Source organism: Scomber scombrus, chromosome 15 (assembly GCF_963691925.1).
Source record: "Scomber scombrus chromosome 15, fScoSco1.1, whole genome shotgun sequence".
Lineage (NCBI taxonomy): Eukaryota > Metazoa > Chordata > Actinopteri > Scombriformes > Scombridae > Scomber > Scomber scombrus.
The window spans coordinates 12,604,283-12,631,689 of NC_084984.1; the positions used below are offsets into that span (position 1 = coordinate 12,604,283).

The 27,407-nt window shown below is 38.7% G+C and overlaps 2 protein-coding genes across 3 annotated transcripts; one reads left to right on the top strand and one right to left on the bottom strand.

Annotated features, from left to right (window-relative positions):
- Window positions 1-5,051: 5,051 nt before the first annotated feature.
- LOC133995411 (inactive phospholipid phosphatase 7) lies at window positions 5,052-11,600 on the bottom strand. Its single transcript, XM_062434800.1, has 2 exons — window positions 11,123-11,600; window positions 5,052-5,496 (listed from the first exon to the last, which is right to left on the bottom strand). The coding sequence occupies exons 1-2, from the start codon at window positions 11,598-11,600 to the stop codon at window positions 5,108-5,110; spliced, it is 867 nt and encodes a 288-aa protein (XP_062290784.1). The 3' UTR covers window positions 5,052-5,107.
- A 1,807-nt stretch (window positions 11,601-13,407) lies between these two features.
- fam78ab (family with sequence similarity 78 member Ab) lies at window positions 13,408-26,828 on the top strand. Of its 2 annotated transcripts, XM_062434943.1 has the most exons (3): window positions 13,408-13,871; window positions 14,632-14,935; window positions 21,973-26,828. In XM_062434943.1, the coding sequence occupies exons 2-3, from the start codon at window positions 14,673-14,675 to the stop codon at window positions 22,496-22,498; spliced, it is 789 nt and encodes a 262-aa protein (XP_062290927.1). In that variant the 5' UTR covers window positions 13,408-13,871; window positions 14,632-14,672; the 3' UTR covers window positions 22,499-26,828. The 2 variants fall into 2 exon arrangements, with proteins under 2 accessions (XP_062290927.1, XP_062290926.1); XM_062434942.1 differs by having other exon boundaries at window positions 13,408-14,935.
- Window positions 26,829-27,407: the final 579 nt, after the last annotated feature.

Here is a 27,407-nt window from a genome sequence, read left to right on the forward strand (position 1 = left end):
ATGTATAATTTTCTACTAATGGTAACATGGTTAAACCAAATTTATTGAGTATCTATCAAACTCTGATTTACCATGTTGATTTATTATGTCATGAAAACTTTAATTAATCTATTTAAATCAATTAACTGGCAGCAGCTTTGAGGAAACATGCACTTTCCTTCATCTATCCACACGTACAACTGAAGAAAGAACTCGAGCATAGACAAGACTCACAAAGTTAAGAATTCATGCAGTGGATATGCATGGATTTATCCACAGTTTTGCTACTTCCATCTCCCAAGCACCTGCTTAGCATTCATGGGAAACCTAAGGGAAATGTCAAGATAAAAAAAACCAATAATAATAATTATAACACTAAAGAGAAAAACACCACCAAAGTGTCCAAACGCATGTATGCAAGTAAACTAATCTTCTGCTTTTTATACTTAAAGTGTGTTTCTCAACGTTTTCATTTGGATAAATATCAGTTTGCTATTCCCTTCCAACAACTGATGTAACACAGTGGTGGCTTAATCCATACCTAGTTGGACTCAATCTAGCACATTCTGGTGTACTAAGCACCTGGTGTCAGTAGGATTACCACGGATACAAAGGAAATAATCTGTTCAGCAATAACTACATGTGAATTGCCTGAACAGGAGGAGCCTGCATGGTTGAGCACATCAAATAAAGACATCAAACCTCATGACAACATCAACAGAAAAAAGATGTCTCACTTTAATTAATGGGATCATAACAAAAGCTTAAGCCCTAATCACTTTACTCCGTAAATCATAATCTTTGATTTCACAGCTAAATCTACATAACCACAGTTCCACCTGACTGGCTTCTTGTTGCATCTTCAAAGAGTTAATTTTGTTTGCAAAAAATTCAATCAATGGCAGAAAAGGTTATCACCATATTTTACCATATTTAATTAATAAAATGTTCTTTAAAAAAAAGTAATTTATTAGAATGAGCAATTGTGTCTCTTGTTTGGCATGTACCTGGCTTGCCCTCATTGGTTTTATGTGCAATGGTCTCATAAAGAATGTGTGATTCATTAGTGATGTCTAGTGCCAAAATATATAGAAAAATGAACTCCCCTCTGATAACAGTGAATGCAGCTGTCTCATTGGGTATGTTTACATTCAAATTAGTAACCCAGATTTGATCTGTTTTTGATCCTATTCTGGACATGATCATGTCCTAAATTAAATGGTTCTACAGAAAATGTGCCTTTTATTCAATTATATTACTTCCACCAACCAGTGTTCTATGTAAAATTTAAGATCTGCTCCAATGCTCCAACAATGACAGAAGTCCTTTCAGTATTTACCCGTGAACATATGATGATTTTTTGTTGTGTTAGGAGATAAAACATTTTATATCATGACGTTTATGCTTTGAATCCTTTTCTAGCAGCAAGTAAACTAATGCCAGACAATATTTACCAGAGAAAAAAAACCTTTCTGTAACTTTTCTAGTGTTCATGAAAGTGTAAAAAAAAAAACCCCAAAAAAACCTGAAGTGGTTCCTGGAGTGCTGGAAAGTGTGGTCAAGTGGATTCCTCTAGAGGGAGAACTTGTCTTATCATTCTCCAATCATTCCTTTCAATAACGCTGTAAATGTCTCCCAGCTTATATTACCCTGCAGTGTTGTCAGTTTTCATCTGACAGTGTTTTTTTCTTTTCTTTTGATGAAGGAACATTTTCAAGATGAAAATACTAACGTCAACAACAATCACCAAAATAGTTGTTTGTGCACTGTAACATGCACAGAGCGACACACCTACAGTACACAGACAGGTCAGTGGCAGCGGGTGAGTTGTGGTGTCTAATATGACCTCTATCAGCTTTAACAGAGTTATTCAAATGCTCAATACTCAGAGCATAAAGACATAACAGTAGGGTGTGTGGTGTCTGTTAAGTCAGTGCATGTGGATCGTGCAGAAACAATCCTGCAAGCACGATCAGCACTTACTCACAGGGATATTTTGGGTACATGCTATGCAGAGCGGATAAGACCTTGGTTTTGGCACGAAATCAAACAATCCTGCATGGGACAAGCTGTGATTTTGTGATGTCTCCCAATGTCGTTGGCCACAAAGCAATGGATGGTTAATGAACCTGTAATGTAATACCTGGTTATAGCATGACAGCACAGATACTCAGAGTCTAAACTGTGTTTATTTGGAAACTTTGTCTTGATGGTGGCACTGATAAACATGAAGAATCATCTTCTGGAGATGATGAATGTCCACTGTAAATTTTAAGGAACTCCTTCATTCAACTCCATCATTTGCTAAACTTATGTTATTCAAATTTTGAGTGTTAGTATAGAAGAACACCAAAAGAGGTTGAGTGAGACACAGCCCATCTCATGAAGTCAGTATGTGCTAGCAAACAGTTAATGAATACTAATTTTATTTTATTTACATGTACTTTGTTGCCTCCTTACACATCCAACAAAGGCACAGCAACACTGGCGCTCATTTGAAGTCACCTCATAATGGATTTTAGGGAACATTTTGGCCATTAAAAATACTGGTAATTGCATTTGTATCACTGTAAAAATCCATACCAAATTTGATGACATGTCATCATGACATTGTATCAATTGTTGTGTACCAATGTGTTAGATGGTTAACCAACCATACAACTGACTGACTAAAAAAACAAATTAACTTCAACTCAACCTGAGTACTTCAAATCAACCTGATTTTCAAGATACAGTATGTCAGTGTGCAGCATTGGTAACTAATGTCAAAGTGTCAAGTGTTTGATCCTGATTAGGACAAAAACCCTTCTCTATTTCCTTTTAAACTTGTACTTGCAAGATCCTATTAAGGACATATCTTCCTTGTTTGCACTCTTCTTTGCTCCTATCATCTGGCTGACCAAGCTAGATCTTGATACTAGACAATGATGAATCAAGGCATATTGTTTTCAAGCAGGGAGAGATATTTGGAGCAAATGTGCTTCATTTCATTCTTCATTCTTTCTGATCTTTTACAATGCACACACAACCAGATAACACATCTCTGACTCCTGAAACCTTTGCACAGAGATTAAAACTCGCACCCTCTTATTTTCTTTGCCAGAGATTATTTTTAAAGCAGTTTCAGTTCCTGCTCTTTGAACTGTTTCAGAGCACATGCCATCACACTGATGGTGTTTCCTGTCACATTTTCATTGGTAAAAGTGATGAGAGAGGAAACAGAGTCAAAGACTGTGAAGACACATAACCTTTTAAAGACAGTCAGAGATACTGTTGCATCTACACATGAATGTTTGCTGCTGGATTATATCTCAGTTACAACTTGGTCTAAAAATGTTATTAATGCAGTGAACAGTCAACCTTAAGGCAAAGACTGAAACACATCTGTTGATAACAAACAACCAAAGTTTTATGTTAAGTTAACTCCAACTTTGCACACTCTTGTAGGAGCTTCATTTGGATTTATTTAAGTTGTGTTAATGTGACTTCTGGGAAAGTTTGCACATGGGTACATTGTGTTTTCTGGGGATTTTGGTTTTCTGTTCGCAATGTGTTCCTCTGCTTCACACCTGCCCATATCAGTCTCGTTAGCCTTGCCCTGCTCCCTGTGTCTTTCCAACCAATCAGTTAAAAGCCTGCCATTGTGTCATGTCACCCTTTCCTTGTTGTTTCATCAGTTCAGTTTGAATTTAAGTCCTGGTTTTCAGTTAAGTTTTGTTCTGCTCTACACTGCACTGTTCAATATAGCTCTGCTTGAACTCAATCCAAATAAAGAAGTATATTCTTCAGCCTGTAGTCTCTTGCATTTGGGTCCATCTGCTCTGGTCCACCTAACACATTCTTCCCTTTATGTTTAATCTCTCAGTCTAGCTGACACATAGCAAATTTCACCAACACACCCCTGAAAGATTTTGGACTATTATGTATGGTCACAAAAAAAGTAACAAAATACAAATATACAAATACAAAGACATCAACATTTTGCTGACAGAGCATCTCGGTTTATTAATGAGATGGAAAAACAAAGTAAAAACATGATATACTTTTACATAATAAACTAAGCTAATGTACACAAAACTGTATTTACACACCAAACCGATGCATTGAAATAGTTTTGGCACAAAAAAAAACAACAAAAAAAACTGCAGGTTTGGTTTCATAGTCAATCAATGACACATTAAGAAAAGAAATTATGACTAAATTGAAAAAAGAAAGATATTTTTGTTTCATATGTTGGCATCCATACACAGTTCTTTAGTGGGGCACATAATCAGTATCATTGACAAACAAATAAACATCAGTTAGGCTAATGTGATGAGCTGTAGAGATATATGTACTGTATATAAAAAAAAGATTTAAACTCATTAGAGCATAAATTGTAGGAAATTACATTTGACCCTATAAGAAAAATATTAAATTCTGTGCAAGTGTGGCACAAACAGCTAAATTCAGCATAATCTAAAATAAGTTCATATTTGATAAACTTACAGTTTAAAGAACAAAATCCCACCAGGAAGATACAAACATATTGTAATAGCCATGCCAATTAGAAACAATGTGGAATATCCAAACAACAATTACTTTATATGTTTTAGTGCTACATCCAATATTACAGCCCTACACCAAACTATATCCAGTGCTCAACACTATTCAAGTATTTCACTATCTTACTTGTCAATGAAAACTCAATTAAAAGCACAAATATTTAAAGAAAAAACTGGGAGAAGATGAAGAGGTAACATACAAAGAAGTAAAGTAGTAAAGAAGAAGAGGCACAAGAAAGCATTAGAATAGACCGTATAAAAACGAAGTCTCGATCTTCCTATTTATGCACATTTTCATTAAATCATTGTCAGTTTGCAGTTGCCTTAATTTTGCCTTTATTGTTAGTACTTATTGTAATTGAAATGAGGAAGGAGTTTAGCTGTGTGTGAGTTTGACTGGAGATGCTAGAATGTTTAAAGCCTGATGTGTCTTAGGCATTACATGCAAGCCAACATCTGCATCCAAATATTAATGCTGGTCTGTTCACAACCTGCAATAATCTGACACTTGCAAAAATAACTACCTAAGTCCTTGACATTGCAAGTATCAAATGAGCCCTGTGTGCTATCCTCATGTCAAAAGCTCAGAAAAATGGGCTCCAGCTGAAGGTGCTTATGGAAATAAGAGTCTGGCAGGTATTTGATGAGAGCCACACTGTCTCCATCAAACTAAAGTGGAACAAGCCCAGAGCAAAGCCACACACCATATCTGTAAGGTGGTGTTTCCCCAGCACCACCCGGGAAATGCCCACCAGGAAGGCCCAGAGCACCAACAGGATGCGAAGCGGCACAGCCAGGACCAGGTGGGACAGCAAGAACTTGGAGACCATGGCAGCCCGGCTGGCATGTGCAGCAGGAAAGGAGTACATGTCCATGGCGACACAGTCCATGAAGCCTGGCATCATCTCCCAGGGTCCTCTGCGCTTCACCAGTCTCTGGACCCCAGCCACAGTCATGACGTCAAGGATGAGGGCTATCACAAAAAAATGGGAGTTGGATTACATTTTTGCTGATGTGCTATAACTTAGACAATAACACAAAAATGCAATAAAAGAATCAAACTAGTAGTACACACAAAAAATGGACTATATATTACATTTTTAGATGGTTAATTCTAATGCATTAATGCATAAGCAGCAATTTACTATTTGTAACTGATGAGGTGAAGCTTGTTTCAATGACTTCATACTTTACACACCTCAGATAAATCTCAAGGGTTGTCAGATGACTAATGGGGTAGAAAAGAAGAAAAACTGAGAAATGTATATTCACTTTTCTTTAATCTTGCTTTTCTTGGACATGTTGGATAGTTTTACCTCTTTGAGGCTATTCATTTATTTAAAGGATCAGTGTGTAGGGTTTAGTGACATCTAGTGGTGGGATTCCAAATTGCAACCAACATAATACCTCTCACCCTCCCCTTCAAGCGTATAGGAGAACCTACAGTGGCTGCAAAACTCTTGAAAAACACGGAAGGCCCTCTCTAGAGCATGTGTTTGGTTTGACTATTCAGGGCTACTGTAGAACATGGTGGTGCAACATGGTGGTCTTTGTGGAAGAGGACCCACTCCCTCCCATTGTTGTTTTTTTTCCCCTATTCAAAACAATCACATTAAATGGTGCACAAAAAGTTTAATGAAGACAGTGAAATCACCAAAAGCAGAGTAACTGCATCACTCTGAACTTTGAACTTGTAGCACTAATTATGAAATCCATTTGTGCTTTTTGAAATCTGTAAATAGTGAATTACTGAACAATACTAATGAGCAGATCATTCACAGATGAGAGTAATGGCCAGCAACAGTAGGTTTGAATGCGTTTTATCGGGATCTCAAATAGAGCACAAAAACAACTATAGTCATATGTAAAGAGATATCTTGGCGAGCAAGAATAACACATAAGTAATACATTACTAAGAAGCATTTGCTTTGAGTCCACATACCAGACATTTGCAGATGCCTTTTATAGCTCCATGGCACTCCTAAAAATATCTGTACCATCGCCATCTTTAACTGCTGTTCAAGTCTGCCATTTTCACACACACTCAACCAAGCCTGTGCTAAATAACTATCACTTGGGTGACATGTTGGTTATATTGCCTTTCCTCTCATTCCAGTCGCCCACTTGCTGTCCTGACATACTGTTATTTTAACTTCTATTCCAGCTCTTTACAGGCAGGTTAGCGAGGTGGTGTCATTTTCATAACTACTGGTGAAAAAAAAAATCTAAATTCTAAAGAAAGAGATGAAGGAACAAAGGAGACATGGGCAGGCTAGTAAAAAATAAGTAGACAATAAAACTGCTGAGATGTGAGCGATGACAGTTGCGGGCTTCGCCGCAGGGCCCCACAGTGCCTCCTGGCAGTCCACATCTCAAAAGTACTGAGGGGAGGCAGAAGGTGAGCCAAGCAATGACACATCATATTATCAGATGTAAGGACAAGACTGTCTGCGGTGCCCTTCAACTAACTAAAACAACAGTCACAGTGCCGTTTGCCCTGACAGTTTTTTGTTTTCCATCATCAATACATCAATGATCACAGCAGCACATCGTTTTTGCCTAATTTTTCCTGAAGAATTTCAGTGTTTCCAAAAGTTGTACCCTCTTGTGCAGGCAGACTGTATGACTTCTTTCAGATTTTTGTTCTGCAGTGTGTGTCGTCTCTGTAAAGAGTTTTTCAGTGTTCTGGGCTTTGAAATATTTTCAGAGCAGACAGAACAACTGTACTCAGCACAGTATGATGACATGTTTGAAACCAGCCCCAAGTTATTGATCGCACAAAACCACACAAACACTCTGCATCAGTAAGTCAGATTCCTGGGATGCTGAGCTCAGATTTACTGTTCAAGCCTGCTATTTTGAGAACAGAAACTCATTCCAAAGAGGTGCAACAGGTGTGGTCATATCAGCATTACTGGTCAAGTCAACTTGTATTGTCAAAACCCAAAATGCCCATTGTTTCTAGTTGTACCAGACTAAGATAATGGGGTACTAGCACCATTACTTATGCCTTGTCTGCTCTGAGTTTCTTCTTTCAAATTGTAGCAAGAGTGACAGAGCGATTAGTTTATCATCTAAATGACTCTGTCGGGCTTATTTTGTTTTATTGTTTTTATTTGGTTTTTTTTGGGGTGTGTATGTTCTTTCCTGTTGAATGTACAAACACAAGCTTTTTTGGGGACAAATGCCTTTTGATGCAGTGATACTGAACTTCAGAAAAATTTCACTAAGGAAACAGTAAAGTATTTATTATCTTATCCTATACATCCGACAGAGGTTTTTGCCGCCCCAAACTGAAATATTGCACATCTGTCTAGTTTCTATGGTGATACAAAGGTTGTACATTGCATATGTAAACTTGCCAAATCAGTCTATTTAAACCTGTAATAACTGATTTTTTGGAAAATGGAGGGCAGTGGAAACTAGCTGTAAACATAACACTACATACTGTATAGTATTGCCACCTTTTAAGTCGTGTATTTACACATCCAGCAAATAAGGAACAATATTAGCATTTACTTTGAGTTGTGCTTGTGTCCACGTCATGATTGTATGCCCATACATATATGCCTGGAACTCAGATTTTTGGTAAACACAGAAACTTTCCCCCTTCAGCAGATGAATGTGAAAACGGCCTTCTAGTGTCAAACTTTGTACGTACATCATTCTGCACAGTGGAGCTCAAACATCCAACTGAGAGAACAAGAAGAAAACACATTTTTGAGTGGAGTGTCCCTTTAAGTTTTAGGAACTACAAATTGACTCCTGATGGTATATGCAAAGTGTGGGGCATCAACTCAGGGTGTAGCAAAAATTGTTAGACTTTTTCCATCAAGTTTTTAAATGCCTGATAGAACAGCAATTTGATACTGATGGTTCATGCATTGAATAATAACTGCAAACAGAACAATGTCAGTTTAGCACCATTTTGATGCCTAAAGCATCCACAGCAAAAATCTATATCTTCCCCACAATTTGAATTGAGATGCATTAAGTGAGGTAAACACTGATTTTTTTGAGAAATGGAGCAACTCAAAAGAATAATTGCTGTAAGTCACACAGAAGCAGAGACCACAAAACACCATGCTGAGGTTGATAAGGATGGGAACATCCAGTCAAGGTCTGCTTTTGGAGAATTTTATGGACAGATCCAGTCACTACACTGTGTTTTCAAAACACTGCATGGGAAATATTTCTAATCAGTGGACTGAAGTAAACTAACCCTAACATATTGGCTGATTTCTTATCTGTTAGGTAAAAACAAAACAAAATTTCAGCCAGCATTAAATATTAATTCCCCACCCAGTGTTTGGTATGTTCGTAGATTTTCTCCGGGCAGACCTCAAAAGAAATGATCCTGGACCAGCAAATAAATAAAGTACAAGCATTTGGGACTCAAGAATGTCCCCCGCACAATACAATAGTGTCCCAAATCCAGAGATTTACTGGCTTCCAATCAGAGCTCAATGTAGCTACAGCCAGGAGATTTGTATTGCTTTTTGGTCAATAATCTGTTAGGCCGAGACTTTGCATGTGTGTATGCATGTGCACGCACGCACACACGCACACACAATGACACAAATACACACAGTTCCCTCAGGAAAAAAAACATGTCATGTAGTCTATGCTCTTTGCTGCAGAATTATGTTGGTAAATAGTGCTGTACTGCTGCTTTAAGCTATTCTATTACAATGGGTAGAAACACACAAACAATAGCATAGTGATATTTTATGTATGGATCTAAGGGGAAAAAAACCCTTTTAAAATAAAGACTACAAATGACTAATGTCTGGGGTACTTTGATTTCTAAATGTTTCAACTGCTGAATAAGCACTGATCCAAGGCGTCTTGTTTTTACAGCTAAAACTATAAAGCACAAGGATGAAAAAACAAGACACTGCTGATTCGAGATTGTAGTCACTGACTATATGGATTTTGCTTACTTGTTCTAAGCTAAAGGACTCATCATTCATACCACTGTCACACCATTAACATCCAGTTAAGTACAAAACTAGGACTATAAAAGCAATGTTACAGTCATCACTTCATAGTAGCTTCTTTGGCTTTTGCAGCCTTTTAACAAGCTTTTATTGGAAGTCACATACTGTAAAGTTCAATGTTAAAAGCTACTGATTCTGTCACTGACAACAGTGATTCAGTAGTAGTATAGTCATATCACTTTGAAGATTTAGAGTTAAAGATTAGTTTGTACATGGGCTCAACAAATCTAGTCAACATAATATCATGAACCATCATGCAGTCTAATGCAATTGAATAAAATAGTGCTGCAAAGAATAACCTTTTTGAATGTTTGCATTTCTGAAGCAGTGTATGGATGGGTTATACAGTAACATGTGGAGTTAAATTAACACCTCTCTGACATAATGTCAACAAAGACTAAACAGAAGCTTCATGAGATGATGATGTTAAAAATTAAATTCACAAAGGTATTATTGTGGGACAATGCATTAGACTGTGGGGGATGATTGTAAAAGCACAGGGAAACTGCAACATAAAAAACTTTTTCTTCATACATAAAGTAGACCACAGGTTTTCAAAGTAGGGGGACAGGTCTCTCTTAGGGAGCTCCAAACTGTTTCAGGGGAGGCTCAGTGAATGGAAGTTAAAAAAAAAAGAAGAAGATATTATTTATTACATTGGTTATCAATAGGAGATCACACAGAATAGCCTAATGTGTGTGATTTGGTTTAAAAGATAGTTCTTAGATACAGTAGTTTTGGAGATTTTTTCTCACTTTCAGAGTCAGAAGCAAATAAATGCCTTTAGACAGATCTATGTTATGTATTTGGTGTAGTCTGATATTATATCAAACAGCAATATCAGGCTATCTTGCTCAATTGTTGCGTGTCTGTGGGATCAAATAACAATCATGATGCCATAGGTATCTTTTTCCAAGCTTTTTTTTTGAGGGGGAAACCCACAGTCTGAGACTTTGAAAACCCCTGATGTAGACATTACTGCCAGAAACTGAAACATGCTGATGTCTTTGTCCTCTGTTATAGTCTGAATGAGCAGTTTTTCTTCTCTGTTGCTGAGCGACAATCAGTCTGATGTCAGTGTCAATAATAATGATAAAGTATATGAGTTTGAAAACACAAACTAGAACCACTAAGTCAAACCTTATAATGGGTTTTTAAGTCTTTAGTTTACTACTACTACTTGTGTTTTACAAAGCAGTACTCATTTGTGAGAACAATTTTAAGGTTTCTATATTGTGATGGTCTCTTCCTCCTTCCTTGATCTATAAAGCAATAGGCTAATACAAGACATATTAATAACAAAAATGGTTCATAAAATATGCCTTGTGAGAAAGTGTAATTTTGCATGTCACAACACACTGAGGTTTGGCACATCTGTCTGATTTCACAGCAGGTGAAAAGAAAACAGGCTGAAAGTATATGCAAATTTTGACAGTGTGAATGGGCATCAGTTTCATGCAGAAAAGCTAAAAGAAGAGTGTGAGCTTTATTGGTGCTTGTTTCATGCAGCCGCAGCGCGCACGTGTATGGTGCATTTTAGGGATGAGCTGTAGTTACGGTGATTTAGAGAGAGGCTGATGGTTGTCGTGTGGCATTTACCAAGCAGCAGGTTGACCAGGACCTCTTGCCCAGCCAGAGTGTTACTTCTCGTGAGACACACTATGGTGCCAATGATCCACGTGATGCCGTGCCCTGTAAATGCTAACAGGCCGACCATGGAGCGGCAGCCTCCCCACGAGGACGACGTGTAGGCGCACACCCCCATGCGCTTGGACAGAGAGATATCAATGGCGAGGAGGGAGTTCATCGCTATTCCCTTGAATGAAGGGTTCAGCTGCATACAGTCTTCCTCTGGCATTTTGCTGGACTCTCTCCTGTCCTTGCTGCCGCTGTCGGTAGGTTCTTCACATGACTGGCTTGTTTGGTGTTTGATTTGACCGGCTCGCCTTGCACTGCCTCGGCTTTCAGATGGGCCTCCGCTTCTTGCGGGCGGCTGGTTCAGGGACATGAACTCAGGTCTCCCCAGGACGTTGTTTCGCTCCCTCGCCCTGGATCTCACATTGTAACTCGAGGGCATGTTTGGATATAGGGCCGGCTTCTCCTCTGAGGGCGCAACAACCGATTGTCAATCTCCGGATGATAATTCAAGTGGTACGAGTTCACCACGACAGTAAAATGTCCCAAGATAAACCCCCACAGCACCAGTCCTCCCCCTCCCGTGGCCTTAATAGATATATTTAGACACTGGAATGCGCGATGGCCATGCTGTTTATACCGCGACCCATGCAGGCTGGGAGACTGTGTTGAATGGCATTTGCTTCGACCAATCCAGTGAAACCCGATCTACAGCATGGAGATAAAATAACAGCATAAGCATCTTGTTACGCCACAGCACTTCACAAGCACACTGCGAGCCGGTGCTTCACTGCGCGAGTGTTTCATCCAGCAGCTACTGAAAATGTGCAAGATATAACGTAAGACACGGTGTTGTCATCTTACCAGGCGAAGAATACCTAGCTATGAATCACACGTACAGTATCACTCTAAATCTCTCCTGCATCCTCCGGAAAACCTCTTATTTCCTGTCAGCGAGGGGAAATGGGCTCTAGCACAAAGCGATGCAGATCAAAACTGAAAAAAAAGTTCACAGGCAGAGCAAAAATCATCAACAAAGGAGGAAGACAAGGCAGCCCAGTCAGTGCAGCATCTGGTTACCCCGTGCGGATTTGACGTAATTTACGCACGTTTCCGATTCAACCTCTGCGGTGCGCTCTGTGGAGGAGAGGAGTTCTCCAAGGTGCTTAAACACAGGCGAGCCTTCATGCTGCCGTCATTACAGAGGCAGGGGGATTTTACAAGTGGACAAAAAACAAAAAATACCTGCGTGTAAATAAATGTGTTTTTGGTTGTTTTATGGAGAATACAAATAGCCGTATTGATCACTAAGAAGAAAAGCTTTTGGCATACTTACTGGCACAGGAGACGGAGTTGAACAAAATATGATGAGACCATATTGATTATTGATAACTTACTATCACTGATGAATCATGCCTGCCACGTGACCTCTCAATTAAATCAGACCACTATTACTGGCATAAATGTTGGTTTTAAATTACTGCAAAAGCTAAATTATATTTCCATGAAAAAAGAGATTAGTAGGGACTAATCACAAGTGAAGTTATTATTAGAAGGGAAATAATTAATCGATTAGCCTTCTTTTAGCCTCAATGACAGGAAATAAATCTGTGACTACTTTGATCAGTGAATCATTTAAGTTCTATTATTAGTTATATAATATGATTATACTTACATAATACCGTTATGCCTTTATAATACCTTCTAAATAAATGTCTTTATAATACCTTCTAAATAAATGTCTTTATAATGCTTTCTAAATAAATAGCTCTAAACAATATGATTGCAATACCCATAATAATAGCCTAATTGATTAGCATAGTCCTATTTGAACACATGTTTATAAAAGGGATAAGTCAATGGACAAAATGCTACAAAATGTTATCATCATCATCATCGTCGTCGTCCCAGAAGGTGATGTAAAGCGACGAATTCAAATGTTGAGTCATTTCAGTTTTCTGTGGGCTCTGAATGCAGCTCAGTGCAGATAAGTTACAGAAGTGTCCAATAAGAGGCTGACCCTTTGTCACGTTATGTACACTGTATATTAACCTCGTGTAGACATGTAGGCTACTTAATAACACCGTGCAGCTTTTAGAATAATTATGCTCTGTAATTTACCGCAACCAGCACAGGTTGCTCTGCCTACATTTCCCAGCATGCCTGCGCCTCAGGGCGGAAATGTCGTCTCAAAGATCTCAAATAAAGCTGCTTCCCAGGCAGCTGAAATAGACCAATGCGTAGCGGGGGTGAACCTGCTGTGGCCGCGATGGGACGGAGGACTGACAGCTTGTGCAGGAATTTAGGCTGAGCTGCATCCCGGCACAGAGAGGACCGCAACTGTCGGCTCGGACGAACTATGTGACAGCTGTCACTTCTCCCTTCAGAGATATTTTTTTTTAATTTTTAAAATTTTAAGAATGGATCCGGTGAAATGGGTGCTGAAGTTGACCCGGCGGTGTCCTTTGGATGTTGCGGTGCTCCGTCTCAAACTCGAGCAGATTTAAATGTCAGTGGAAATGCTACCTCTCTCTGTGTGGGACGGTGAAATTATTTGCTGCAATTTGGGGAGAAATAACGGGAGCCGGTGTGAAGGAGACAACGGAAATACCTCTCTGACCGAAGAACTGTGTGAGCTGCCGTTCATGCTGAATTTCTCCGGGATCTCACCCTGCTGAAGACACTGGAGACTTTCCAGTGGTTTGTTTTATAGGTAGACCTCTTTTTGCATGTTGTCTTTTTTTGGTCGGCTAAAAATAGACGACAATTCATGCAATTGCTTTGCATGAATCAACACATGTTGTATTGACGTAATAACGTACGCTCCTAAACCGTTATATTGCACTTTTTTATTGTGATAAAGTGAGGCTATTGCGGATTAAATGGACCACCCTCGTATCCATGTAGTGTGAGTGTCACACCTGGCTGCCTGACATTTTTGTATGTAATGCTTGTCACCAGACATAGCTTTAGCCATTGGATGATAGTCCAGGGATGAGCTTATAATGACAGAAAAGAGAGAATACGACGCCAACATGTAAGGCTAGTACTTTTTGTTAATTATTTAGCCCATAATTAACCTGAACCTTTTACGCGCACCTTTCCAGTAGATGCATGTTGCCAATAGCTCATGTATTTGTGCGCAAGAGTGCAATCAGGAGGCAATGAATTGTAACTTGACAGCATGAAAACACAAGTGCTCGGATAAGGAAAGTTATTGTACCTGCACTTATTTGGCGATGTTGCTTTTTACGCACCGGAAAGCATGATGCGCTCTACATATATGAAGATTTTGTAGGCCTGCCCTCTTCTTTCTGACAGTAATTTTGGATCAAAGGTGCATGGCTTTTTAATGAGACAATCTGCTATGAATAAACGCCTTTTATAATAGTAAGCATTTTTTTTGGGGGGCGAAACATGATCCAATTTTGGTGATTTTCTTGCTGTTCCCATGCGTCTTTCTCCTTCTCCAGACCTCTGGACGTTGTTGTGGATTGTGTTGCTATTTAATGCAATGGGCTGTATCCAGAGTATCAGGTGTAAGCCCAAGAGTTTCCGAGACAGTATCATCGTCCTGGAGGTGAACACTTCCATCGACTCCAACCCCACCAGCATCGACGAGTCATCCAGCGTGGTCCTGCGCTACAGGACACCGCACTTCCGAGCTTTTGCCCGGGTCCTGGTGCCGCCAGTAGCCGGAAGAGAGACATGGACCATCGGCTGGATTCAAGCTTGTAACCACATGGAGTTTTACAACACGTACGGAAACAAAGGGATGTGAGTATCACGGTCTCTATTCGTTTTATTCTGTGGTCAGGCTTTGACGATCATGATGAGCTTGTGTTGAGCACATTTGTTTGGCAGCTTCTTAATGAGAATAAATAAGGATAAGAAACACCTAAGACTGATTATTAATACTTATGTTAACTTGCTACAACTGACATGTCAGCCACAATTCAGAGCAGCTTATATATAATTTAAAACACGGTTGGCTCGGTTACTTTGAACCATTAAAGCACTCTTCACGTTACCAGGGCTGTCATCATGGGTTAAAGAGACTATGCAAATATTCGGATTATTCTGTAATCACCTATTAGAGATATATACTGACAGACAAGAAGAATTAAATAGTTTTGCACAACCATTTCTTGTTTGTTTGTTAGGTTGTTGTTGTTTATTACACTTTTATAATGTTCCTGGATTCACTGAGGTGATTCCCTTTATCCATCACACAATAGGTTATATTTAGAAACTAAATGAAAAAGTAATATAACTAAATGGTGATGCTCCTGTATTTTAGAATAGGTTTTTCTTGTATTTTGTTTGTGCCATTCAACTCTGATTAAAGCATATCACTTAAGACACTTATGGAGAAATGCTTTCACCCAAACACAGAAACATTTTAGACCAACAGCATCTACCATAAACCAACCCAGATATTAGGCTATGCAGACAAAGGATTTAATGAGTCTTAAAATGAGTCTTAAAGTACTTATTACCAAATAAGGAAAAAACTAGTCAGTATCATCCACCAAAAGAGAACATTTAAAGACTGAGTTATGAGACAATTGGAGTTCCTGTTTAATAATACTAAAATGATGCTTCAGGGGAAATGTTCCTAATTGTCTACAGTTGTATCAGGGGTTCCCAGCTGTACAAGCACCAGTCAGTGTATTGACAATAAAAAACCCTGACAGATATGAGAGTATTGTGATGGAAAGTAATTGCTCTGACCTTTAAGAGCCCTCACTTGTCAATACACAATTATTTTGCATCATGGTAAATGGTAAATGGACTGTAAATATAGCGCCTTTCTAGTCTTTTCGACCACTCAAAGCGCTTTACACTACAACTCATTCACCGCATTCACACACATTCATACACTGATGGCAGGCAGCTACCACGCAGGGTGCCAACCTGCACATCAGGAGGAATCTAACCATTCACTCGCATTCATACACCGTTGGCACAGCAACGGGAGCAACTAGGGGTTAAGTGTCTTGCCCAAGGACACATCGACATGTAGACTGGAGGAGCCGGGAATCGAACCGCCAATCTTCCAATTGGAGGACGACCGCTCTACCTCCTGAGCCACAGCCGCCCCATCAGTGGTTATAAACAAGACACACTTAAACAATTTCATTCTCATGATGGAGCATGCTTATGAACAGGTGTCTTTCTCAATCTTTGTACCTTTATTTCTCTTTTAAAGTTGTTTCTGTTTCTCTGTCCTTCAGTGTGTGTGTGTGTGTGTGTGTGTGTATGTGTGACACTTGTACAAATGCTAGACAAGTGGCGTTCATTTTATATCCTTTAGTGGCCAACCACAAGCTGACATGTAACCAGAATACACTTTATCTATAGACATTGCAGCAGAGGATGTTTGAGTGCTGCACATCTAAGATTAGAGAGACTATGGTCCCCTCCCCAGCTCTCCAGCCCCAGTATGGCCCTGCATGTGTGCATGTATGTATGTGTGTGTGTGTATGTGTGAGAGAGAAAGAGAGAGATGGTGAGAACATGAGAGAGAGCCCTCCATTACTCTCTAAAAGTCCACTCTGATCGATGCCTTTTTGGAAACTGCATTTGTGTTGACAGTAATCACCGCTTCCATCCATCTATCCAAACTCCACGATGTTATTGTGAATATTTACTCTTTTATCTAGCTGAAGTGTAAAAATACGCTCTTTTGTCAAGTTTTCTTCGGGTTAGTGATGTACTGTTTCCATCATAGGAACACTGACACATTCAGAAATGTCCAATTCTAAAATGTAATATAAACAAAAAGAAGAATAGCTCCCTATCTCAAAGCCTAAAACATAAAAGGCAATTGCTCATACCCAGTGTACTGGATATGATTTTAATAATGGCCAGATAATCAATATTTCTTTCATTTCTTCCATATTGTAAAAGATTCTGTTAGCTTTAACTACAAAAAGTGGTAATCCAAAACAATGTGAACGCTGTACTGAAAAGGAATTTAAATGCTCCCGAAAAGGTGTATATTAGGTTAAATACCAATAAGCAGCATTTGACAGCTATTGAAGAGTAATGGTTGTCAGCACTTTGACACGTGTTTCAAACCAAAATAAGACAATTAACAGCTTTACTGAGAAGTTATACTCAAACCGCAGTGAACAACCACAAAATTAAGAGTTAACATTCTCAAAAATCATGTCTGAATATGGTTCATACAGACAAACCATCAACAAACAGCAATCACAAGCTGGAACTAACCAACATATAACAGATGTATATATATATATATATATATATATATATATATATATATATATATATATACATACATATATACATATATATACATATATATATACATATATATATATATATATATATATATACATATATATACATACATATATATATATACATATATATACATACATATATATATATACATATATATATATATATATATATATACATATATATATATATATATATATATACATATATATATATATATATATATACATATATATACATACATATATATATATACATATATATACATACATATATATATATACATATATATACATACATATATATATATACATATATATACATACATATATATATATATATATATATATATATATATATATATATATATATATATATATATATATATATATATATATATATATATATACAGGGTTGTTGGAATGTACCCACCCGTCTTTGCAGCAGTTCAAAGTCAAATCCTCTCTTTGTGTCATGTTTACATTTTTTTGTCTACCCCTGTAGCTCTTGCACTCAAAAATCTGCTTCATACATCATCAACATATTCAAATATGAACTTCATTAAACTTGTGCATGAGCAGCCATCTCCTTCAGCGAAGGCGGATAATGACAGAATTTCACGAGCATATCAAGGCCACCTTATAAGAGATGAGTCTGCTCTCGCTGCTGAGACTCTCATACTAAGTAGTTTCTTTGATGGCAATAAAGTGTCAGTGAAGCTGTAATTGGACGGAACAGTTGAGGATGGTAATATGGAGGATTTCTCTGTTGGCTTTGGATGATGTAGTTTGGATTCTGGACACATTCATTGTCTCTCCTCCGGTTGTCGTCCACTTTCTTTTAGAATGGCTTGACTGTGGTACAGCCTTGTATTGTTTGTACTATATGAGTTTATTAATGAACAGGCGTGGTGATACATATACCAATGTGTGTTCTGATTGTATGAGGACTTCTGAGTTGTCTAAAAATAGCAATAAATTCTATGAAATATTCACTCCAATATGGGGCATGACCTTTCATATTGAACACAAAATATAGCTTCAGCCTATTGCCTTAGTAGTAGTGTGGTACACACACACACACACACACACACACACACACACACACACACACACACACACACACACACACACACACACACACACACACACACACACACACACACACACACACACACACACACACACACACACACACACACACACACACACACACACAATCAATCAATCAATCAATCAATCAATCAATCAATCACAGTATCAGCACCCCATTTCTTTACTTCCTGCAAAGCTGATCCAATCTTCACCACCTGTGAAAGAAAGTCTCTCTTAGATGCTTTTAGATTGTCTCATCAACAGAGTTTTGATGCTCCAAACCATTTTACATGCCACGTGCAAATGAATGTGGCGGCAAAAGTTGCACAAACAGGAAATGAGTCGTGTTTCCGCATCAGTTTTGCTCAATCAGGATCGAAATTGCCCAGCAGATACACAATTTCTCACTGAAGCCCTTTTTAAACTTGTTATAACCATAGTGCTTTCAACTGGCCAAAAGCTCTGAATCACACAAAATCACTTGTTTTGTTGTTGTTGTTTTTTTTTTTTTGGGGGGGGGGTTCTTGGTCGTTCAAGATAGATCCAGTGAATTTGATTAAAAAAACATTTCTTTGCCTCTTCTTTAAATGTGATGCAACCTTAACTTCATGTTGCACGAAAGCAGATATTGTTGACTTTGGCTTAAGGTATCGGTTCAGTCAAACCTTTTGTCAGTTTCGATGTGTTGAGATGGCTTTTTGTCACTGGAGGTTTTATGTCATTATATCGGTGAACAGGAAATTTCCACCCTCTAGAGCAGTGGTTCCCAACCGTCTGTTTCAGTTGCACCTCCACAGCCCTATCAGATAAACTATTCTAAAGTATTTGAATTGATTTTAAATCTGATATATTTGATAATATTAACTTTCTATACGATGATATTGTCACAATAACAAATTTCACACATTTGAATTGTCAGTGTTTAGGTTGGTTAATATTTGTACTAGTGGCAGAAGCTTAGCTTTTTGACCAACATTAATTACTTTTAGATAACAATTTAGAGTGTTCAGCTGCTTACTATTTTTATAACTCTGAACCATTTATCCACTTTTAACTAACTATTTAGATTTCTCTGTTCACTTACTGACTAGTTTTCATTCACACAACCAGTGGTGCTCAGTTGTTACAGTAAACTCAATATGTGGATCTATTTAAAAAAAAATCAAATCTTACATCATACTGACAAAATTAGTCGAGCTATTTCACAATCCTTCTATGTCCCCCCCTGGGGTTGAAGCAACTTTGGTTGGGAGTCACTGACACGCAGGAGTTACAATGTCAGACATTTGACTAGTTTTTTTGAAGAAGTAAAACCCCATCGCTTTGTCACACTCACACCACTTGTTGTAGACCATTCAGCTGTGACAAAGCTGCTGGTGAAGACACAAACAGGAAGTGAGCCATATCTCTGCAATGCTTTCTACAGTTTTTTGCCCCCCTGCTATTGCCACTTGCTGTTCTGTTCTTGCTTTTTATATTCATTCATTCACCAGGACAGTCTCACTTCAATTCAACACACAACCAGGTCTCCCTTCACAAACAAGCCAACATTCAGGCAGTTTAATGTTCAACCTTTAAAGGAAAGTGCCACCTGTAGGAAAATGGCATGCTGCTCAGCATAAATGCTTAAGAGGCCATTTTGTCTGATTAAAAAGCTGAACATTTATATTAAGTCATGTGGTCACCAATGATAAATAAGAAAAGTTGTCAGAGGTAGATATTCACTGTTTGACTTAATGGCTCTGATTAGAAACAGCAAATAGTTTTGGAGGCATCAGTTGAGTGGATTAAGTGATTTTTCAGAACAGAAGTGTGCACACCAGAGCACGCGTGCACCCATGCGCACGCATGAGGGCTAGCTATTATCATGCCTGACATGCTAATCTTACCCCCTGGGTGAATACATAAATCACAATGTGAGGCCAAGCCAAGCAGGCAATAAGTCATGTGGCTGATGATCACACTGTTATCTCTTCTATTCTGCTGATCCTTGGCTTCAGGGAGTGAAAGGTAATCTTTTTCCTGCTGCGGGCAGAAAATCGATAGGTGGACAGACCAGCGGTACCAGGTCACTTTAGTCATTCAGCGTCGAAATATTTCATTGCTGTATTGTATTTTCCCCAGCAGTTTGAAAATTGGCGGAAAGATCAAACTGTGAGGCTTTGAGTCGACTTTATGATTCTGTCATGTGTTGTTAAATACACTGCGATACCAAGTGAGAGACTTGTCACGCCATGAGATGCAAATTTTCAGCTATTTATACAGAAAGGATAAGAAAATGAGAGGTTTTTATAGCAGTAATTATTCGGTCTGGTTTATTGCGCATTATAATTCTAATTTATTACAATTTGGTTTGTATTTTTTAGGTTTTGCCATCATTTCTTTCAGTGTTATCAAAAGGTCAAGAAACAGCACTTCACACTTGACAGAAAACTTTGTGGTTCAACATTGGCTTATTGCACTTCTTCATACATACTGTTTCTTGCCCACATTTTACATAAGCATGCTGCCAGTTTTACATGGAAAGGAAGTGGTTTTGGCTGTTGGCTTGTTTGTTGCTGTCTGTTGCTGCAATAATTGGTGACTATCATAAATTTGATCATAATCCATAGCAATGATGACCAAACCTTTGACCAAAACATCAAAGTAGTAATAAACTGAAATTATTCTTCACACATTTCTCTTAACCAGCGCGCAGTTTAGCACAACCAAAAGACTTTACACATCTCAGTACCGTGTACCATTATACTGACTGCATTTCTCTCCAAATTTTTATAATGCAAAGACTTAAAGAAACACTAACAACATGTAGCATTACAATATGTATGACTATAATTATCATTAATATTATTTTAAAAGCCAAGAATGGCAACTGTTTACTGCATGGGTTGAGCTACTTTACAGTTTGTGTTACAAAAATGAATCAGAAATGCTTCAGACGGCTTTATTTCCCTAAACCAAAATGATTTCTGTAATGCATTACAACAAAAATGTGTATTTACTCAAGATACATGTGGAGGTATCTACAGATATATTTATGGCACTGCTAGTTAACCCAGTTTTTCACTCCTGGAAACCTCTTCAGATATGTCCAGGCATCCATGTGACATGTGATCATTTGGACAGTGATCATAAACATTAAACTTCCACCATCAATGGGTTATGTTCGAATTTCAATGTTAATTTTTATAGTTTTAAAATAGTATTTAAACATGTGCAGAATAGGCTGCTAAAAGAACGAGTTTAAGTGAGAAAAACAATTAATGAAATTCGAAAGATGATTTTTTTTGTGTCAAAGCAATGAACAATTAGCTACAGTTTATTCGACATTAACTGCTGTTGTGCTGACTATGTTAGGAGTTTTGAAAAAGTCAACTTAGTGTAGAGAACTAAAGTCCAGGAGCTATTTCTGAGTAAAGTCTCATCCATCTACCCCCTTACAACTTCTAGGTCAAGCTGGGAACTGCCCGACCTGCGTGATGGCACGATCCAGGCCATCAGCGACTCAGATGGTGTCAACTACCCTTGGTATGGCAATACCACGGAGACCTGCACCATCGTAGGCCCCACCAGGAAGGACAGCAAGTTCAACGTTAGTATGAATGACAATTTCTACCCCAGTGTGACCTGGGGTGTGCCAGTCAGCGACAGCAATGTGCCTCAGCTTAGCAGCATCCACCGAGACCAGAGCTTTACGACCTGGCTGGTGGCCATCAACCAGGCCACCTCAGAGACACTTGTCCTGCAGACAATCCGCTGGAGGATGCGACTTCACATCCAAGTGGACCCAGAGAGGCCTTTGGGCCAAAGGGCTGTTCTAAAGGAGCCCTTCACCCAGGAACAGCCTCAGATCCTGGGCAAGAATGAGCCCATCCCCCCTAATGCCATGGTCAAGCCCAACGCCAATGACGCCCAGGTGCTGATGTGGCGGCCAAAGAATGGTGACCCTGTGGTGGTCATCCCCCCCAAATACTGACCTGTTTCACTGACCAGACTGGCCTTGGATACCTGAACAGTATCATCTTTTTTTTTTTACCCTTCTTTTGTACCTGCTATTCACCAGCTCTCGCTGCTTTAACCCTTCTTTGATATTTATTTTCTTCTTTTTTGCCTCTTTATTCTTTTCTCTTATGTTTAAAAAACAGGGGAAAAAAACAGGCAGAGACAAATGAAAGCAGGACTAAACCAGCTCTGAAAAAAGACAAGTTGTTGCTTTGAGGTGGGGCTACTTTCAAAACTGGAGTGAACAAACTGCAACCATTCTACCTTCAAACTGGATCGGGCCTCACTGTGCTAAATGAAGTCACTGCAAAAATGAAAACAAGAGGATTTCTTGTTTTTTTTATTTTAATTTTGTATTTTGGCTGTTTGGGCCAAGTGATATGGAGTTTGTGAGTGTGGTATTGAAGTATTTACATGACCATGTCTGCGTACATGCTACATACATGGATATGCACAAACTTTGTGTATGAATACCAGTTGTGTTTTTATTTATGGGCTGGGAGAGAGTGCATTTAAATATGTTTGTTGTTGTGTCTTTCACATGACGAATTGCATTGGGTGACGTAGATTTTAGTACTTTTCTAATAACATGCAAGACATTCAATCCATGCTGCCTTAAGTTTACATCGCTTTCCACTGCAAACGTTTTAGCCTTAAACTAAGTGCAATGCAGTATTATGCTCATTTGTCCCATCTCTTCCAGACTGTTGGTGCTGGCATGTGTGGGTTTAGGACAGGAACAATACCACAAAAGAAGACCAGGGTCAGAAATCCTGGATTTTGTGTTGAGTTGAATTTAGTTGACTATTATATTGACTCACAAGTACAACTGGCATTATGTGTAGACAGAGTTACACAATCAGTCTAACTAGTTGTGTTTCAAGTGCATTATGCAACAGAAGAGATGCTCTGTGCTGATGAACATACAAAGAACATCATTAAAGCCAGCGCTGGTCAATAGCACTCAACACAATAAATTATACGTGCAATAAGCGTGAGTAAAAGGAAGTCAAAAGTGCTCCTCAGTTAACCTCATTTCATTATTCTGTTTTGCAGCAGTTGTAGCATTCACCCACAGAAACAGGTTTTCCCTACTCTGTATCACTCCATCTCAGGGCCCCATTCACTTCCTTCCCTTCTCTTTTTTTCAGCCATCCTCTTTTCTTGCAACAGTTGTACTTGCATTGCTCACACTGAACAACCACTACTTTTATTATTAAGCAGTCACAGACAAGGGAAATAACTGGAGAATGAGATAGCACCACTTAGTAGAAAACAGCAAGATATCTACTATGTGTGACTTTTCTGACATTCTTATACATGTCCTATTTGTTGCCTTCCTTTAATCCAATAATATCCTTAATCCTGTACACAATGTAATAGATTAAAATCAAAACATCTGTCGCTTCCGTTACTATGTTTTCTGCTTTCTTTTCCTTCACCCTCAATCATCTATAATCTTCACCAATCTACACTAGTGTTCTCTGTCTCTACTCCCTCTCTCTCCCCTGCCTCCCCCCTCTTCTTTCTCTCTTGCTTTATCTGCTGTGGAGGCTGAAAAGCAGAGCAAGAGGCATGCAAGTTTGATCCTGACTGCTCGGTTGGCATATAGATGACCCACTTCTCTGCTCTGCCAGTTGTAGCTCTCATTGCAAAAATGTGGGGCTTGTCGCCCTTTAGTTCATCGCCAGCAAATAAGACATGCGCATGCGCATAGACAAACAGCTCTGGTCAACTAAATACCAACATTAAATGGGGTGATGCCCATTAAACTGTTAATCTTGGAGTGTGTCATCAGCTGCAAACTAACTGAAAACTCCTAAAAGCAGAGAGAAAGGGAGGCAGCATATTGCATCATGACTTCTTATTTCCTTATCATGGGAAAAATGTGTTTTCTTAGTGTACACATATTTTTATGTTAGTTTTTTAAGAAACTTTCAGATGTTGAAGAACTCCTTGCAAGTTCAAAGTGCCCCCCAGGCTGCTGTGTTTTGGCCCAAACCAAAGTAATAATTAGCATGCAAGGTCTTAGCTGCTCATGTATTTCACAAAGATCAGAAAGCTGCTGCTGTTTCACTGTCTCTTATAGCATTATGTAGTCAAAGTCAAATGATATCTAACTCAACCAGAGCTCAAACGTCAAATCTGTTCACGCCATGGGGTAAATGACTATGTTATTAGAATTACATAATAAGGCCATACATGGCTGCATCAGACGCTTGTGTTCAGCGTGGTTCATGTGTAACTGAGACAGCCTCTCCTCCAGGCTGAGTCACAGGGCATCGTGGTGAAGTGAGAAAAAGAAAAAGGCTAGAAGGGGGGCTGCTGTCATAATTAGATCGGCAGTGACACACTTTGATGCCCTAAATGGACTGAACTGTGCCGAGTCGTGCTATGCAATGCAAGGGCAAGCTAGAGGTTTAAGTGAGGTCAAGAATCAAAGGTCAGTGTCAAAGTGTTGGAGTGAGGGGAGCTGTCACAGAGCTCAAATGTAGGCAGCAGAATGGCTAAGCAGGAATGAATACGAAGGTGACAAATTAAATCCATTCAGATGTTAAAGCCAGCTCAAAATAACGTTGACATTTGCCAAGCTCAACTTGGATGTCAACGACAAATTATTTTAATTTGTGGTTTGTTTTGAAGGCGGCTTAGAAAGTTGCAGCTCATGTTGTGATCTCTGCGACCTTTCACCTGACTATCGTTATGTGGAACATAGTGTGGGTCCATTTTTGTGTCATGGACTACCTCGTAATGTCTTGAGGGGACCTATGGACACTGTGGATAATGGTCAAGCAGGACTACATCTAATGTAATTAAACCTTGACACGCAAACACAAATGTGTGTTTGTGTGTGTTGTTCATGCGTGCGTGTGTGTTAAATCTCATTGGAGGGATTTAGGCAGGATTTCACTGTTTTGCGTCTGCTGTTGTTGAGTCATGATTCTCTCTCTCTCTCTCTCTCTCTCTCTCTCTCTCTCTCTCTCTCTCTCTCTCACACACAGTGCAGGGAAGGTTATGCCCTTGTCATAAAACAGGGACAGAGCTTACCCTCACAAATACACAAACACCCTGAGGGAGAAGGAGCAGGCCTGGTGTGGTATCTGATTGTCACAGCAGTGTCACATTGGCAGTGTGAACCACATTTATCAGCCCCGCACGTGGACCGTCTAAACACCAGGCACGCTCCTACACACGCTGTAAAGCCATATGCGCAAACACACCTGTTCACTAGTAAATAGTAAGCGATACAGGTATTTTTGTGCTGTTAAAAAAGAGTATGTTTTAATATGAAGGAGAAATGGAAGTATTGAGGTTGTTTGGTGGGTGCCTGTCATCTATCAACAGTATTTCATGTAGGAAAAGGGCATTAATTGTCTTCTGTTTCTGAATCTCATTATAGTCTGTTACTGATGCATATTTTATGTTCACACCATAGAAGAACTTCATAAATGCTTTATGTGGTTCCTGAGCCACTGACAAACAAAATCACATAGTGTTTGTTTGCTGTATGGAGGGCAAATGGTGCCAACATTGGACAAAGCCAAAACTATGAATAGGGCATTGTTAATGACATGTGAATTCAAAAACCTATTGGCACTTAACTATAAGCCTAATTTAAGTTGTTTTTGATCATCATTAAATGTATTAAGCATATTTGTATTTCCAGAGAAACATCACAAATGCAAAATGTAGCCATGTGGAAGATTCTCTGTTGTAATGTTTTCTAATTGTTAGGCTGTGCCAAGTGATCGAAAGCGATCCTTTCCTAAACCCACACTGTGACAGTTCTTCTGAGGGCTGCTACCTTTGTTTCAGATCTTTATGTCGTTATTTAATCCCCCAAGAGACGTCAGTGAATCATCATACCTTTATTTAAACAAATATAACATCCCAAATTCCCTCACAGGACCACCTGCCTTCATTTCCAGCCTTTTACTATTGATGCTATCCCATGAAAAAGCAAAGCTAGTGTTCCATAAGTCAGTTTATCTTGCTGTTCTCATTGTTTCTAATATTAAACTAACATAACCTTATGGTTTAAATGTAGCACATGATAATATGGTGACTAAATATTTTTCTCATTTTGTTTGTTTTGTTTTCTGGAAATACAGCACTGAAATAATTAAAGCAGTACGTATTTTGTTCAGCTTTTACTTTTACAACAATACTTGAAAATGGGTCTGTTCTGGCAAATATTTAAAACTGTGAAAATGCACAACACAGGGGCAGCTCCCCGACAGGAAAAAACAAAAAAACCTATATATGTAAGAAAGGTCTTTTTCATGACTGAATAAAATGTACAAATGTAATATGTTGTCTCTGCATTTCTTTCACCTTAAATGTGGAGATACTTTCCCTATATTGATATTCAAATATAACATTCATATTGTAATTATAAATTGCCAGAGAAAAAGTCATGACCATTTAATGTGTTCATGTTTGTTATTAAGGCCTTGTATGTAATTATAAGAACTATTTAAGCCAATATATTTCCATTTAAAAACATGATACTTATCTTTCTAATGACTTCTTATAGTGCAAGTTTCTACTAGTTCCATCCATACATGCGTCATTTCAGCATGGTTTTCTCTCCAAACTGTGTTCATTCAATCTGCACAAATCAAAGAACCAGATGCCCTCTGAGCCAGGATAAAGAAACACAGTCTTAAGTACTAAATTGAAAAATCCTGAAAGCCTGCACGCATATGAACATCCCAGAGGCAGCACAAACTCTTATGTGCACGTGATGCAGTGTATGCCTCGCTCAGTCAAAAGATTTCTATAGCCACAGAAAAGATGTTACTGCTGTATATGTCTCCTTTTGTTCATGGCAGTGATGCAAAGCAATAAAAGATAAAGTAAATAGTGAGTGACACATACAG

Coding starts and splice junctions, on each gene's coding strand:
- LOC133995411 (XM_062434800.1), bottom strand. CDS start 11,600: ATGCCCTCGAGTTACAATGTGAGATCCAGGGCGAGGGAGCGAAACAAC. Junction 5,497..11,122: donor CCTGGTCAACCTGCTGCTTG/GTAAATGCCACA, acceptor TTTTTGTGATAG/CCCTCATCCTTGACGTCATG.
- fam78ab (XM_062434942.1), top strand. CDS start 14,610: ATGCGTCTTTCTCCTTCTCCAGACCTCTGGACGTTGTTGTGGATTGTG. Junction 14,936..21,972: donor ACGTACGGAAACAAAGGGAT/GTGAGTATCACG, acceptor TACAACTTCTAG/GTCAAGCTGGGAACTGCCCG.